The 16,357-nt window shown below is 39.7% G+C and overlaps 1 protein-coding gene across 2 annotated transcripts in view; it reads right to left on the reverse strand.

Annotated features, from left to right (window-relative positions):
• CUBN (cubilin) overlaps positions 1-16,357 on the reverse strand; it is a 305,950-nt gene that overhangs the window by 97,334 nt on the left and 192,259 nt on the right. For both annotated transcript variants that reach the window (XM_063781434.1, XM_024346234.3), the window contains 5 exons: positions 15,675-15,867; positions 11,161-11,358; positions 6,233-6,379; positions 3,676-3,866; positions 3,333-3,516 (listed from right to left, as the gene is read on the reverse strand). In XM_063781434.1, coding sequence (XP_063637504.1) covers positions 3,333-3,516; positions 3,676-3,866; positions 6,233-6,379; positions 11,161-11,358; positions 15,675-15,867 — 913 coding nt within the window. The remainder of the gene's footprint in view (positions 1-3,332; positions 3,517-3,675; positions 3,867-6,232; positions 6,380-11,160; positions 11,359-15,674; positions 15,868-16,357) is intronic.

The raw sequence follows: 16,357 nt of genomic DNA on the forward strand, positions 1-16,357 counted from the left end.
AGAGATTTCAAACTGAACTTGTCTCAAATGAACATTCTCATTTGCTCGTCATCCAGAGCTCCATACCTGAGTCTGCTGATGACAGCATCAGCCCCTCTTCCTATGGACACTCTGCATCCACTCTTACTGCCTTATTTTTCTCCTTGATACCTTTCACCATATGGCATATTATATATTTTACTTATTTATTGTCTGCATCTTAACACTAGAATTAGGTTCCATGAGGACACGGATTTTGTTTGTTTACTGCCATATCCCCGGGGCCTGATACAGTGTCTGTCCCATGGAAAGTTCTTGATAAATGTCTGTGGGAAGAATGGATCCACCCAGCCAAAAACCTAACAACTGCTCCTAAGGCTCCTCCCATCCCTTCCCTCCTGCCTCACATCCAACTGACCGCCAAATTCACTCAATCCTGTATTTATAATATCTTTGATATGCCCTCTCTCCTACCTTCTTACTGCCATTGCCTTAGTTCAGGGAGTAAATTTTTTCCCTAAATTACTCTTTCATCTGGTCTCTCTCTCTTCAGCCTTCCCCGTCTCCAATGTTTTCAGTGTTGCAGCTACATTAGTGTTTTTAATCTGATCACGCTGTTCAGGCTTTGGAGCAAAAACTTCCAATGCCTCCCATAACCTTTTGATTAACATCTTAACTAACTGAGGGTGGCATCCAGGGCCCTGAGCAGAGTGATTCCTGCCTGCTTCATCACTATTATGTTTATCTCTTTTTGACTCTGTTCTCTAGCAGTAGTGAATTCTTTCAAATTATTGAATATGACTTGTAACATTGAGACTTTCTATGCATTCACATCTTTTTATCACTGATGGGCAAATCTCTTCATCCACTTCCCCTGGAACCCTCTCTGATGTCCTGGGCTGAAGTAGGTGTTTCTGTTCTGTGCATTCCTCTTTCTAGCACTTATTATACCATATACCATGTTCTTTTTTTTTTTTTTTTTTCCTTTGAGACAGGGTCTCGCTTTGTCACTCAGGCTGGAGTGCAGTGGTATGATCGTGGCTCACTGCAGCCTCAACTTCCCGGGCTCAAGTGATCCTCCCAACTCAGCTTACTGAGCAGCTGAAACCACAGAAGTGCGCCACCATGTTCAGCTACTTTGAAAACTAAGGTCTTTCTATGTTGCCCAGGTTGGTCTCAAACTCCTAAGCTCAAGTGATCCTCCTGCCTTGGCTTCTCAAAGTGCTGGGATTACAGGCGTGAACCACCGTGCCCAGCCTTATATCATGTTCTAATTGTCCCTTTGCTTGTCTGTCTCCTCTACCACACTGTGAACTCCTTGGCAGAACTCGGTGGTTTGCATGATGTGAAACACCTTGTAAATGTTTGATTAATTAATTAACAGGGCTATTAATCAGGTGAGAATAAAAGGCATCTACCACAGGGTCCTAGAAATCTCAATCAACCATAGCGAAGGAGTGTCTCTGGAGAAAAATGGTATAAAACTAGGTGATTTGATGTCAAAAAATGTTCACAAAAGGACCTAGGTTAAAGGCTGAGAAGTGGGAGTGGCATGGAAATAGATACGGTGGGAAGATAGCCAGATAGACGTGGGAAGTAGAAGGCTGGCTATAGTTATGGAACGTGGTTGAGTTGGTAAGTAGAGAGAAATAACAGCGATGCTGTTGTTTCAGGTTGCCAAGAACAGGTTGTGAAATCAAAAGACTTTTAAGTCTGATGTTAACAGCAGTCATAATAAGCTTCAAGAAAGACAGGGAGAAAGTAATGGCCATAACCATACTTGCATGAACAGTGAATCCGCAAAGGAATAGAAGAGGTGCAATGTCAAACACACCCTTAGTGTATCTCTTAGTGTATCTGAATTACCACTAAATGTTGACTTTAAAAATATAAATCAAACTGAGTCTATTGGCTGAGGACGGTGGCTCACTCCAGTAATCCTAGCACTTTGGGAAGCCGAGGCAGGTGGCTCACCTGAGCTCAGGAATTCAAGACCAGCCTGGGCAACATGGTGAAATCCCATGTTTACCAAAAGTACAAAAATTAGCTGGGCATGATGGTGCATGCCTATAATCCCAGCTACTAGGGAGGCTGGGTCAGGAAATCACTTGAGCCTGGGAGGCAGAGGTTGCAGTAAGCTGAGATCGTGCCGCTGTACTCTAGCCTGGGCGACAGAGAGACCCTGTCTCAAGAAAGAAAAAAAAGACTGAGTCTATTATAAACAAAAACAAAAGAGTAGAGTTATGTAGGATGGGTAGGATGGGCTGACGTCTACTCACTAGACTCAGGACACTGCTACTCTTGAAATGCTTTGGTACCAGGTGAAAACTGCCCATTCATGACTCAGCTGCAAAGCTCAGCATCAAGAGATGGAGGGATGAGAAGGTCCCAGCTTAGAAAGCAATGGCGCAGGTGCCCACAGAGCTGCATTAAAGCTCCCTCCTTGTGCCAGAGCTCTGGGAAGTGACCAAAGCTCCTTCCCTGGTGTTCTGGACCTTACTCAAGCTATTTGCTTATTTTTGTGTGTCAGTTGGTGAAGACTCTTATTCATCTCTTTTACCAAAATAAAGAAACCATGTTGACTTTAAATCTCATACAATGTGCAATAAAACCTATGATTTCATTTACATATATATATATATGAATCTGGGATTCAAGTCATAGGATCATTTTGAAATCTATATTATCTAACTTCTGGTGGGACAAAGGAAAAATTTATTATTATATTACTTTCTACTGACATTACTCCCCTTTTTTGAAGTGATGCCTATTTATTTATTCAATTAAACATTACTAAAAAGCAAATGTCATCAAAATCAAATCATTACAGTAGAATTAAATGCAATTATAATCAAGTGTAATTAAGTACAAGCAATTAAGGATATCATGTAATATATAATTAAATCAGTAATAATAGAATAAAAAAATTATGTGTTCTTTTGAAAACAGCATACAAATTATTACAAAATAAGGCAAATGTAAGTCTTATAATGTTTCTGTAACTAGAATTAACTTACAATTAGACATCTTATAATGGAAAGGTCTAAGGAATTTCAGGGATCAAGAAGAATAGTTTATTTTATACTCATGGAAAATTTCACTTTGGTCACTAATTAGGTATGTGGCCTTGGAAAAGTCCAAGCCTCATTTTATTTATCTTTAAAATGGAAATAATGATACTTTACTTGAAAAGTAGTCACGATGAGATATTGAATGTATCAAATATAATAAGTACTTGAGAGTAGGCATTCTTATTAATTCTATTACTGTTGGTTCAGAAAAGAAAATTTTATATCAAAGAAGATCAAGCAATTGCAGGAAAAGCAGATATAATTCTCAGTGAAAATACTTACCTAAACTCTTTGCCTCATATTTGATTTTAAATCCTTGCCCTTCATTACTGTGATCAGAAATAAACTGAACAAACATTTGATTATCCGAGGTGAACAGAGTTGATGAAGCATGACTGCCACAAAAATGACCATTTCCTCCAGGGGGTCCCAAGGGTGGAGAATAGATATCAGGACCATTTCTTAGCTGGAAAGACAAATTAAAATTGCATCAACTCCTTTACATTGCAAAAGAAGGAGTACACAATTCTTATCCATTTATGTCCCAGGAGAGAAAAATTATCATTTTGTTTTCTGCATGAAGTCTATGGAAAATGTAATTAGAAAGGGTAGCAGCAAGACCTACCACCAAGTAATCCCCCTGGTTGCAAGAAGAATCTCCATTTGGAATCTGGAAAGGCTGTTCAAAATGGACAGCAATGGTCAGGCCACTTTGGACCAGGACGTGCCAAGAACAGTTGAGGTTGGATGGGTAAGTCTCTGGATACTTGGGGGACGTGATGATCCCTCTGTCTGCATGCAAATATCCACCGCAGCCTTCCCACAGAGAAACAAAGGTCGGTTATTTAAATAGCATTGGCAACTGGATTTTTATGCTTTCTTAGTTTTCATGGGGGGTTTTCAAAGTGGAGGCAATAAAAATGCTTGAAAATAAAGCCAGAATGCAGGAAATGATTATCATAACAAGCATGTATTGAGCACATGCTATTGGCTACTCAGTTTGTGGTGGTCATTGAGATCTGGGATACAGAGGTAAGTAAACAAGACAAATTACCTGCTTTCATAAAGATTTCTTTATAGATGGGGAAGACATGCAATAAACAAATACATGATATGTGAGATGGTGATAAATTCTATAAAGAAAAATGGATGAGAGGAGGGAGAAGGGTACTTTATTGTTAGAGTTAAGTTAGAAAAGCCACGTCATTGGAGTAACATCTCAGCAGAGACATGAATGAAATGAAGGATCAAGCCAGATAGTTATGGGGGAGAAAACATTCCAGTTCAGAAAACAGTGTAAAGGCTTGATGTGTTAGAGGTACATCATGGAAGTCAGAATGGATGAGGCAGAATGAGAGATTCCAAAGGTAGCATGGCTAGGTCATGCAGGAAACTGAAAAGACTTATTCTGAATAAGAAGAGGAAGATGTTGAAGGGTTTTGGGCATCAGAATGGCATGATCTCACTTAAGTTTGAAAATATCACTCTATGTGCAGTCCTTAGACTGTAAGGGGTGGAGGACAGGGAAGGACAGGAGCAGAGTGTCCAATAAGGAGGGGACCGCCTGAGGCCAAGGAGAGATGATAGGTGCATGGGCTAGGCTGGTAGCAACAGAAATGGAGAGGCGTGGTTGGAATCTAGATACATTGTGAGGGTAGAGCCAGTGTGATTTGTTGATGGTTAAGTGTGAGGCAAACAGAAAAGTCAAAAATAACATAAATATTTTGACTTAAATAATGAGAAAAATGTACTTTCCATTTGCTAAGATTATGAGGAGTGTAGAATTGGGGGGTGGTGGCGTGGAAAAGGATGGGAATAAAGTGTTCAACTTTCAAAGGTGAAATCTTTTTTTTCTATCTATCTATCTATCTATCTATCTATCTATCTAATTGGGATACAAGTGGTTTTTCGTTACATGGATGAATTGCATACTGGTGAAGTCTAGATTTTAGTGCACTAGTATACATTACACCTAATATGTAGTTTTTTATCCCTCATACCCCACCCATCCTCCCCGCTTCTGAGTCTCCAAAGTCCATTATACCACTCACAGGTTAAATTTGAAATACATTCTAGACCGGGAGCTGCCAAGTATGTATATATACATAGATACACACACATATTTATATACATTATATACATATATAAACACACATATTAATTCCAATGGTTCCACCCTTACTATATACATACATGTGTATACATGTATGTATGTATAATAAGTTGCGATACATAGTAATATATACATGAGAGTGAGAGGGCAGGAGATAAAGGAAGAGGATAAAAGGAGGAGGCATTAATTCTCCAGTTGTCAGGGACTAGAAGCTCATCAGTAAGGGCAGACATCTCACACAGCTAGTTAAATTGTAGAGGTGAAAATGTGTCTTAGGTCTAGTTCCAAAGCCCATGCTCTTAAGCCACTATGCAGCCTGCCTCCCTTGAGCGTGAGGAACACAACTTATCTTCAGTTGCTCCCTACTTTATAAAAGGTATATATAAGCATGGAGGAAATATTAGATTAATTTTTAATGTTAGATTGAGAATCTACTTTAAAATTATGTTTTTTGATCAAAACATGAGAGTCTTTCACTCTTCCTTGGACTACTTTATCACCTTTCAGTTAGTTTGGATTTAAGGCTGTTACTGGACTTTACATGTCAAGTTTGAAAAGTCTCAATCATACTGTGCATGATGGTATCCCATATATGGTGCCCGCTTTTGACTCATCAAATTCATATTTCAAGAGCAACAAACTCTTCCTGCCAACCCTCAGATGGCTGACTTCAACCAAGTAATTTATGAGAATAAATGATGACGTTTTGCTCCTTCGATGAGTTATGGATATGAGCTGTGCTCTATCTAGTTCCAGCCCTCAGCTAGGCTGAAAAATTGCTTTAAAGCTCTCTCTCATGCATTCCCTGGACACACCTCCTTTGGAGCGAAGATGCCCCACTAGAGACCTGAAGGCAGCACACTTTTGTACGACTTGGCCCCAGTGCTTTGGATGAGGACTCAGCACTGATGTAAGGGGAGCCAGCCATCCAGAGCCTGGGCAGAGACCCGTGTCCTGTGACTTGTCTTGTGTCCTGGTGCCCAAAAAAATTATATTAGGAAGAGAGAAAGAGAGAGGAAAAGAGAGGAGATGTGATAACATGGGATTAAAAAATATTTGAACTCATTACTCTTGTGAAAGGATGCATTGAAGCCTGCCCTGGTTACACTGGAGTCCGAGGTGAAGCGGATGAACATGTACTCTCCAGTAGACCGGATGGGCCCAGGGATCTCTCTGCCACAGAGAACTGCTAGCTGCTGGGCCAAGTTATTGTCTCCTACGTTGAAAGAAAGGGAACAACATGAAAGTACGTCTTGAGAATCTACTCTACAATCATTTGCAGCTTAGCCAAAGCAGCTCACACATTTTTCTCAGAACATCAGGACTCGTAGGAGATAATGGGATTCTCAAAAAGAAGGACCCCTCAGGGGTGATATCATTCTGGCTCCAGCTTGCAATGGTGCTTCCTGCCCTTTTCTTTACCCCCCCCCACCCCCCCCCCACCTTTTTTTTTTTGAGATGGAGTCTTCCTCTGTTGCGCAGGCTGGAGTGCAGTGGCACAGTCTCGGCTTAATGCAGCCTCTGCCTCCGGGGTTCAAGTGATTCTCCTGCCTCAGCCTCCTGAGTAGCTGGTTTTATAGGGGTGAACCACCACTTCTGACTAATTATTGTATTTTTAGTAGAGGCAGGGGTTTTACCATGTTGGCCAGGCTGGTCTTGAACTCCTCATCTCAAGTGATCCGCCCTCCTCAGCCTCCCAAAGTGCTGGGTTCTTTACCCTTTTTGATAAAGACGTCTTTGACAGTTTCCACCGTCTTTCTAAAAACTGGCTGCCAGTTCTCCCTGTCACTAAAACTCAAAATCAGAGTACCTGGGATTGGGAAGCGATGGAGACCCAGTGATGATATGTCTGTCGATTAGAGACTCTGACCTCAGTTACTCTGATTGCTGAAGGTCAAGTAGGTAAAAGAAAAAAAAAAAAGTTGGCTCTTTGACCTCAGATCCTACACTAATGTTACAATATCATTCATCAAAAGGTATGCAATTGTATGTGCCCTTTCTTCAGTGCCAGTGGGTTTTTTTTAAACAAAACTTTTCATCTGTGTTTGTTCATTGCTTTTGTTTGTTTTGGTATAAAAACAACCACACATTTGTGTGGAGGGTGAGAGAAGAGTTCCAGCAACTGTGCCCCACCCCCACAGAGACACAAAGGACAGCAGGGGCACCTCACGTCTCCTTTCATCTTGATTATCTTGGATATAAGCTTTGATCAAAGCCCCTGTGCCGGCTGAAACCAAAATGGAGCAAAGGGGATTATAGCAGACTTGGATGCCGTGGCTGGGAAAATATGTTGTTTTTTTTTCTTTAGTCCTAAGGCAGAGAATTAATAAATTTCGAGTTTATAAAAAACAAAAATAGAATATGAGACATGAGTAAATATGCCCTTTTATACAACCAGCCACATGGATTCTTTGTGGCACTGACTACAACTTGAAACTCATTCATTATTAACCACTTTAGAAAATAAGTTATTTTCTATTCTTGTGATTACAAATGTAATGGCAGAGTTATAAATACAAAATGCTCAAAATGGCATTCTTTGGAGGGTTTCTGATCGCTGGAAACTTTTGCGTTCTTTATAATTCAAAAGTGTATCTCTTATACTTCTTTTGCATTTATAGTAAGTGCACTTCATTATGCTATTTTGCTACACATTTCACCCAATATTATTTTTTGTTGACTTATTCTCTGATTACCTGTACTACAAAATTTTGAAGTTTATTATATGTTATTATCTCATGTGTATATTTTATCACTGGATGAAAGTGAGTTGAGTCTATTGATTTTGATTTCTTTTCTAAAATTCACTCCAGATCATCTGGTGAAACAATGCTTATCTCAAAATAAGTGCTTGTTGATTAGCCTACCCATTAGTGGGAAGATGACCCAAAAATCACAGATGGTTTGTTACTTGCCCATCCACCCCTTCAGTCTTCATACTGAGTACTGGGGTATTTCTGGAGCCTTCCAAAACTTCAACATATAGATTGCAGAAAGATTGAGCCTAATCTTTAAAGAGGAGGGGAAGTCGAAGAACAGTAAAGGCTAGCACTAGAAGGCAACTTGGCAATTCTTTCTCTAGTCCAACCTCTTCAATTTACAGATATAGACACTGAGGCCCCAAGATTATTCAAGACTGACATTTATTGAGCAATTACTATATACCCCTTTAAGTGCTTCACATGTACTATCTGATTTTATCTTCACAGTGACACTATTAGGTGGGCATTTATTTTTATCCCCATTTTGTATATGAGGAACTGAATCTTACAGGAGATACAAGTCACTTCGCTGTATGCAAGGGCTTAGAGATAGAAGTTAACAGTGATGTTAACCTTTGCAGATTAACCTCAGATGCCCCAAAACCATGCTATTAAATGATTTATCTAAGGTCATGAAGAAAGTACACTTAAGATCTGGAACTAGATTAAAGGATTACTGATTTTTTAATACAATTTCTTTTCTATTTAAAAGTTTTGCTAGGACCAATGTAGTTTCATGGACTCTCAGTTTGGAGGGATCTTTGGTATACAGAATGGGTAGATGCGTGGTCTGGAAGAAACTGATTCATTTTGAACCATGGCAACTCTATAAAATGAATAAGCAGGTGGGACAGTGACTCATTTCTCCCAAGAATGCTGCATGACCCTCTCTGGGGTAGCCCAGGAAGGTTCACAGCCTCCATACGGCCAAAGGCCTGTGATGACAGGCCAATTGCATGAGCAGGAATAGCCTATAAGTATCTTTGTCTGTGGCCAGTTGGCTTTAGATATTTGCTTCAGAATGTTACATGCTTCTGCTACTCAGAAGCAAAAGGCTGGCTGGGCAAAGAACAAATAATTGAAGTGGGATTTAAAATTTAGTCATAGGCCAGGTGTGGTGGCTCACGCCTGTAATCCCAGCACTTTGGGTGGCCAAGGTGGGCAGATCACGAGGTCAGGAGATCAAGACCATCCTGGTTAACACAGTGAAACCCCATCTCTACTAAAAATACAAAAAAAAAAAAAAAAATTAGCTGAGTGCGGTGGCGGGTGCCTATAGTCCCAGCTATTAGGGAGGCTGAGGCAGGAGAATGGCATGAACCCGGGAGGCAGAGTTTGCAGTGAGCCAAGATAGCGCCACTGCAATCCGGCCTGGACAAAAGAGTAAGACTCCGTCTCAAAAAAAAAAAAAATTAAATTTAGTCATAAAAATATATTAACAATGTGTAAATGACTACAATACTCACCAACTCACACAGACTAGGCACTCAATAACTATTTCTTGAATAAATAATTAAACAAATGAGGAAGGAAGGAACCTTATTGAGCATCTACTCACATTGCCAGTGCGTAAAAAGGAATCCATACGGAAAGGCCGCATAACTAATTTAAAACATTTGTGTTGTTTTGGCACGCACCTGAGTTTCTTTAGCTCTTTCAAGCCGCCCTGTGCCTGAGCAAGGACACTGAATAAACCTCTCTTAGAAATTTCCATCTAAGTGAACTGAAATCTAAACTATTCCAAATTCATCATCTACAAAATGCTTGTACTTTTGCTAAAAAGATTTCATTTATTACTTTCCTTAATCCTCAGAAAAAGCCTGTGAGGGATGTATTTGTCTATCTCACAGGTAGAACGGGTTTGGAGCCACTTGGTGACCTGCGCAAAGCCACACAGGAAAAAAGGACTGCTCCCCAGAGTCTCTGCTTCCAAGAGAAGTTAGTGATGGAACAAAAACAACTCAATGGAATGTGATTTTAAAAGAATAACCATAATTTACTTCATAGATGCAGTTACCTACTTAAGATTTTTTTCAAAGATATTTTTTAAAACTTCTAGTAGGTTCTGAACACCAGAATATGTGTGCAACGACACATATCCTTTCCATTACATGAAAAGTTTTAAATTTCAGTATGCACAGGAAGGCTTAGATGTGAAGAGAGCATTCTGGTGCTTTGATGCTCCTCTGTGCAACGTGCTGACAGCCGATTGCTGTTGGGAAAATGGGGGAGAGTCACGCTTTGACATCTCATCACGTGTGTATGATTGATTTGAGTCGCTACTTAGTGTCCTGCCTCTACAGAAGGGACATTAAGCACCTTCACCATTCAATTTTTCTCACTCAGCAGGGGTCTAGGGATCAGGGATAAGGGAGACAAGATCTTGCACACTAGCAACCTGTGGGCCAAAGGCAATCACGTTTCTTTTTGCTGAGAATGTATACATCTAACAAATGATGCTGTGGATCTGGGGGCCACAGTGAGAAATACTGATGTGGAGGATGTGGCCTTTCTGCTGTCCTCCTTCATTCCAGTCCATGCAAACTGTGAAGCCCAATTTTGCATAAGGCATACATCAGCAATATTTATGTCTCTAACTTTATGTCACATAGCAACACCATGCCTGTGTACAAAGGAAAGAATACAACAATATCACCCCTTAACTCTACCTATTCTACCCACATTCAGGGGACAAAGAGAAATGAATACATTACTATTTTACATTCTTCTTATTATTATTTTAGAGACAGGGTCTCATTCTGCTGCCCAGGCTGGTCTTGAACTCCTGGACTCAAGTGATCCTTCTGCCTCAACCTCCCGAAGTGCTGGGATTATGGCGTGAACCACCGTGTCCAGTCACATTACAATTATAAGTATTTTTTTCAGCCAGAAATATAAAATATCAATATTTATCTCAGAGGAATCTCAATAGGACAGGTGAACAATGTTGACATTCAGACTATTCTTTCCTTCTTAAGCCTCTAAAAAAGCCTTTTTTCCTTATAGAAATGTGCTATTCCTGACATTCTGTGACCGGTAATTTAATACTTTCTATGTCCTTCAGAAGTCGTAGCCATTTCTGGTACTGATGCCTTCCTTGACCATAATATCTGTGTAATTCCAAACCCTGTGTAACTCCATCCGTTGATGGAGGCAGTATGCAAGTCTGATGATAATGGACTAAAACTAAATATGTGTCAGGGTTGAAACTCAGCATTCTTTATAATGTTCTCACCATCTCGTATCACAAGACTATCATAGGCACACGTTCGGTGAGATTCAATGTCCAGGGAAAGGACGTTGAGTTCCACGGTAGAGTCGGGAGCCTGGATGAGCCACGTACAGTCCACTCTATTACTGTAACTGTCAGGCCAGCCCGGGGAGAAGAGAAACATGGGTGCGTCTCCCGTCCTCAGGAAGCCACCACAAGCACCTGTAGAATAGAAAGCAACATCTTTGACACCGCCCTAATGGAAAAGACGCTAGCTAGCACTTTTTCACTTGAAAGTGACAGCCCTCTACTGAAAAGAAGCAACCAATTGAAACAATTTCTCAGAGAAATCAATGAATATCGTATGTAACCCACTGATTCGGAGAGCTGTAATTTCCACAATTGATCTTTGATGTAAAAAAAATGCATTGTGTTCTCCATTTTCACCATAATTTTGCTATATAACCCATTTAATATCGAGTGCTATTTAGGCATCAATAAAGACACGTAGAGGATCCCCTGTATTACTGAGGTAGAACTGTATTCATTCCTGTGTTTCTCATGTTTCTTTATCATTTTTGCGTAGTTACTTATGTAATTTATATCTAGGCAATTTTGAGGTGACAGATTAGGGCCTTCTCGGGGTCTATTTTTGGGCATGTGCACAGCTGGGCTATGTGTGTGGCCTTCTAGATTTCCAGAAACATGTTGGAGCTTTTCAAAGCCCCAGTGGGCATCTCCTTCCCCATTTTTTCCTTTCAAGTTTACTGGTCAGTTTCTCATTAGCTGTAACTGATGTCACTGCCTTGCACGGTTGTGATGTGAAACAGCTGTTGCTGATTGTTTTCGGCAAAGACCCCAGGGACAGGGCTGTTTACAAAAGAGAGAGCTCTTGCCCAGGTCCTGTGAAGACAAGACCTGAGAATGCAGTTTTCCAGGAAGTTGCTAAACTGGAATAATGGCAATGCTGAGGAGATGCGCTGTTTTCTGGACCTCTGCGGCCCCACCACCCACAGCTGTTAAAGCTGCTCATTTTCACAGCTACTGTGGTCATGAGGCTACTACAAAGCTAGGAGGAGAGAGAGAGATGGGAATAGGAAGAGAATGCCACAAAAATGACTCTTACTGAGATTCAGTGATTTTTCTTGAATAAATATGCCGCAGATTGTTGTAAGGCTTTGGTCTATTTCCAGAGTTCTCAAAAAGTTGATTTTAACAATTATTTTTGCCATCACTTTTATGTAGCAATAGATTTCAGAGATCCAATCTTCACCATTTCAGAAGTTTACGACTTTTATACCATGATATGTTTGAATCTTATCAGGGCCAACAGGAAGTGAATATAAAATGTTGCAGAACTAGGTCCTGATTTCTTTACCCTATTACTATGTAGGCTACAGATTTTTTTAAAGCAATTTCGCACGGAAAATCTGAATGCTGAATGTTATCCAGTATCTTCAAATTTTAAGGTTTTCCTCTATGTGAAATATTTCTTATCTTGAATTTGTAAAATATAGTTATAATGACTGTGGGTCATTAGTGCTGTTTGCCAAATATTTCCTTTGTCTCCACTTCCAAACACATGGTAGAACTGCATTCTGCAAGTGGCTGAGAGAGGCCATTTGACCAGTTTTGGCCAATGAACTATGAGCAAAAGGCATGTGTTACTTTACACTGAGCACTTTTAAACCGAGACATCCAAGGGCTCTTTTGCCTCCTGCCATGGTCTCAGGCAATATCGCAGACAATGGCAGCTCCAACAGCCTGAGTTAGGAAGTGATGGATGATGAGAGGCACCCAGTTAACATGAGAGGAACATGTAGAAGGAGACCTGTTGTTTTCAGCCCCTAAGAGTTTGAAATTGTTTGTTACCGCCATATGGCTGAGCTTTTCCTGACTGACACACTGACTGCTTTTCCTACTCAACACATTGAATTTCCTTCAGTTGACCCTAGTCCACAGTAAGCTCATTTTTCTTCCCTTGCTTGTTTGCTACTGTTACCACTTGCTTTGTCATGTACCCATTTAATTAGGATACCATTACTTAACTCACATATGAGTGTTTTTTCTTTCCCAATCTCTTTTATTTTTTATTTTTACTATTTATGTATTAATTTTTAGGACAGGGTCTCACTGGAGTGCAGTGTCATGATCACTGCTCACTGGCAGCATTGAACTCGTAGGCTCAAGTGATTCCCCTGCCTCTGCCTCCTGAGTAGCTGGGACTACAGGCATGCACCACCATGCCTACCTAATTTTTTAAATCTTTTGTAGAGATGGGGTCTCCCTCTGTTGCCCAGGCTGGTCTCAAACTCCTGGGCTTCAAGCAACCCTCCTGCCTCAGCCTCCCAAAGTGCTGGGATTATAGGCATGAGCCACTATGCCTGGTTCCCATTTCTTTTAAGCTCCTGGAGAGTAGAGATTGTATCTCATTTTCCTTTCTTAGTCTTCTCAGTGTATCCATAATAAATTCTCAATAAATATGCATTGATTTAAAATAAATATATGTGTGTATAAGAAATGCTGATAGGACAGGACGGATGCAGTTGCTCACGCCTGTAATTCTAGCACTTTGGGAGGCCGAGGTGGGCAGATCATGAGGTCAGGAGATCGAGACCAACCTGCCTAACACGGTGAAACCCCATCTGTACTAAAAATACAAAAAAAATCAGCCAGGTGTGGTGGTGGGCACCTGTAGTCCCAGCTACTTGGGAGGCTGAGGCAGGAGAATGGTGTGAACCCGGGAGGCGGAGCTTGCAGAGAGCTGAGATTGCGCCACTGCACTCCAGCCTGGGCGACAGAGCGAGACTCCATCTCAAAAAAAAAGAAAAAAAAAAGAAAAAAAAAAAAGAAAGAAATACTGATAGGACAATGCTCAATAAGTTGACATATTTCAAAATATTAAGGTTTTTTTAGTTTTAATGATACTTTCACAGTGTGGTATCATTACAGGATAATCACTTATGCCATCTAGATAATTAGTAAACTCTAAACTTCTCTTGACCCCTTACTTTCCTTTTTTCTTTTTCTTCTTGACTAAGAAAAATAAGGTTTATGGCTCTCTTCTTCACCCGTCCACTTACATCATATAATTATGAAATTTCATAATAAAATATTAGAAGAAAATTTGTTGGTATAATATTTTACACAAGTAAATAATTCTTTTCTACCTTGAGGGTTGTAAATATAAAAGAAAGCTTAACTCAAGTTTATTTCTAAGAGCTCTGGATATATCCATCCAGAATTAAATGTTGCCTCTAAATTGCATTTGTCAGTCTTGCTGATGGTTCTTTGCTCTTAGATAAACAGATCAATATTTTAAGTAAGAGATTTGTATTCAGTGTCATGAAAGCACCTTATTAGAGAGGTAAGAACAACATTTCAGAATGGAATACTAAGGGACATTAAATAAATATAAGTACAAATTATCTTCATTAGTGACTTCTGCTGATATAAGAAGTTAGAAGCAAATAGGCTAATCTTTTAAGTCATAGAACAAGTTCAGAGTTCAAATATTCTTCAATGAGATACCATGATTCTGTGTTCCAATCAAGTATTCAAGGACTTAGAATATCCTCCAAGAAATATCTAATGAATTTCTTCTCTGTCAATCCTGAAATCCATAAGAAACGCTCAAATTCATTTAAATAAATTGCTTTTCTTTTCTTTTCGAAACGGAGTCTCACTCTGTCGCCCAGGCTGGAGTGCAGTGGCATGTTCTTGGCTCACTACAAACTCTACTCTGCCTCCTGGTTCAGGCAATTCTCATGTCTCAGCCTCCCGAGTAGCTGAGGCTACAGACGCGCTCCACCACGCCCAGCTAATTTTTGTATTTTTAGTAGAGATGGGGTTTTGCCATGTTGGCCAGGCTAGTCTCGAACTCCCGACCACAAGTGATCCGTCTACCTCTGCCTCCAAAAGTGCTGGGATTACAGGCATCAGCCACCGCACCCGGCCTCATTTGAAAATTTTTCAAGAAAAAAGTCTCCCCAAACAATGCTAGCTCAATATTACTTTCACTGAGAGGATTAGGAATGTAAAAAAGTAAAATAAAAGTTTAAAATTCGGCCCATTTTACTTTGAAACATGGAAATTTACAACCAGCTAAGGAGAAACTGAAGCATTTCTGAAGGTACATTTGAAATAAAATGCAGAAGAAAAATAGTTACTTTTATGAGTTGGTCCTTAACTAACTGATTGTATGTGTGTGTGAATGTACATGTGTAGTATCTGCAAATCAAATTTTCAGGGATTTCTAAAGTGGTCTCTAGAAATTGTAAGTAGACGATCTTATGGATATCAAGCCCCTAATTAATATAAACAATATAATGGGACCTGCATTTTTTAGAAAGAAACATACAATTTCTACAAAAGGTAGTGTTTATGAATTTAAAACAACATCTGAACATATGGTGGAAGGGCTTTGGGGCTGTACTTATTCTTATTTTTATATCTGACCCCTGTTATGATAGGATCCTTTGAAACATTGGCCTGCACATATCAGTCCTAAAAAGAACTTCATTTATTACCAAACACACCTGGAGCAATGGTAGGTAAAACACCATCAGGTGCATCCACTGCAAACCACTCCAGAAGGAACCCCTTCCCCGAGATTGAAGAGTCGGAGTAAAAATGAAATGTCAAAGAATTTCCAGTGGAGCTGAAAGATTCAGTCTGGGTACCACAGTAAGCTCCAATTAGGCGGGCGTGAATGCTAGGCCCATCATAGATCTGTACATAAAAACAGATAATAGAGCATTGTATTATCTATATTTTTCTTCACAAAAAGATAAAATAAAAAAGATGCCTTATATTATTACAATGTTTTCATAACAAAAAAATGACAAATGAGTAAACATTTAATTTTAGCTTAAAACAGATACTGCCAGAGAATATAAAATATTATTGAAGGTAATTTAATGTTTTGAAAACATTTGCATCTTTGTTGCAGAATTATATTAATAAACATGCACTGTGGGAATCACTCATAAGATGATTTACAGCCAAATTTGTGGATGGAAAAATAGGAAGCAGGATGGTTGCCTACCAACAGTACTTAATAAATGTGCTTTGGGGCTTCAAAGGGAGGAATTAGGAAGAAAGAAGGGAAAATAACAAGAAGAGAAAAGCTTTAATGAGAGAAAGTGGACAGGTATCCTAAAGGAGTCCATATTTCCATAGAAGGAAAGAAGAATTAATGACAACAAAATAGCCAAAACTT

The sequence above is a fragment of the Pan troglodytes genome, chromosome 8 (genome assembly GCF_028858775.2).
Source record: "Pan troglodytes isolate AG18354 chromosome 8, NHGRI_mPanTro3-v2.0_pri, whole genome shotgun sequence".
Lineage (NCBI taxonomy): Eukaryota > Metazoa > Chordata > Mammalia > Primates > Hominidae > Pan > Pan troglodytes.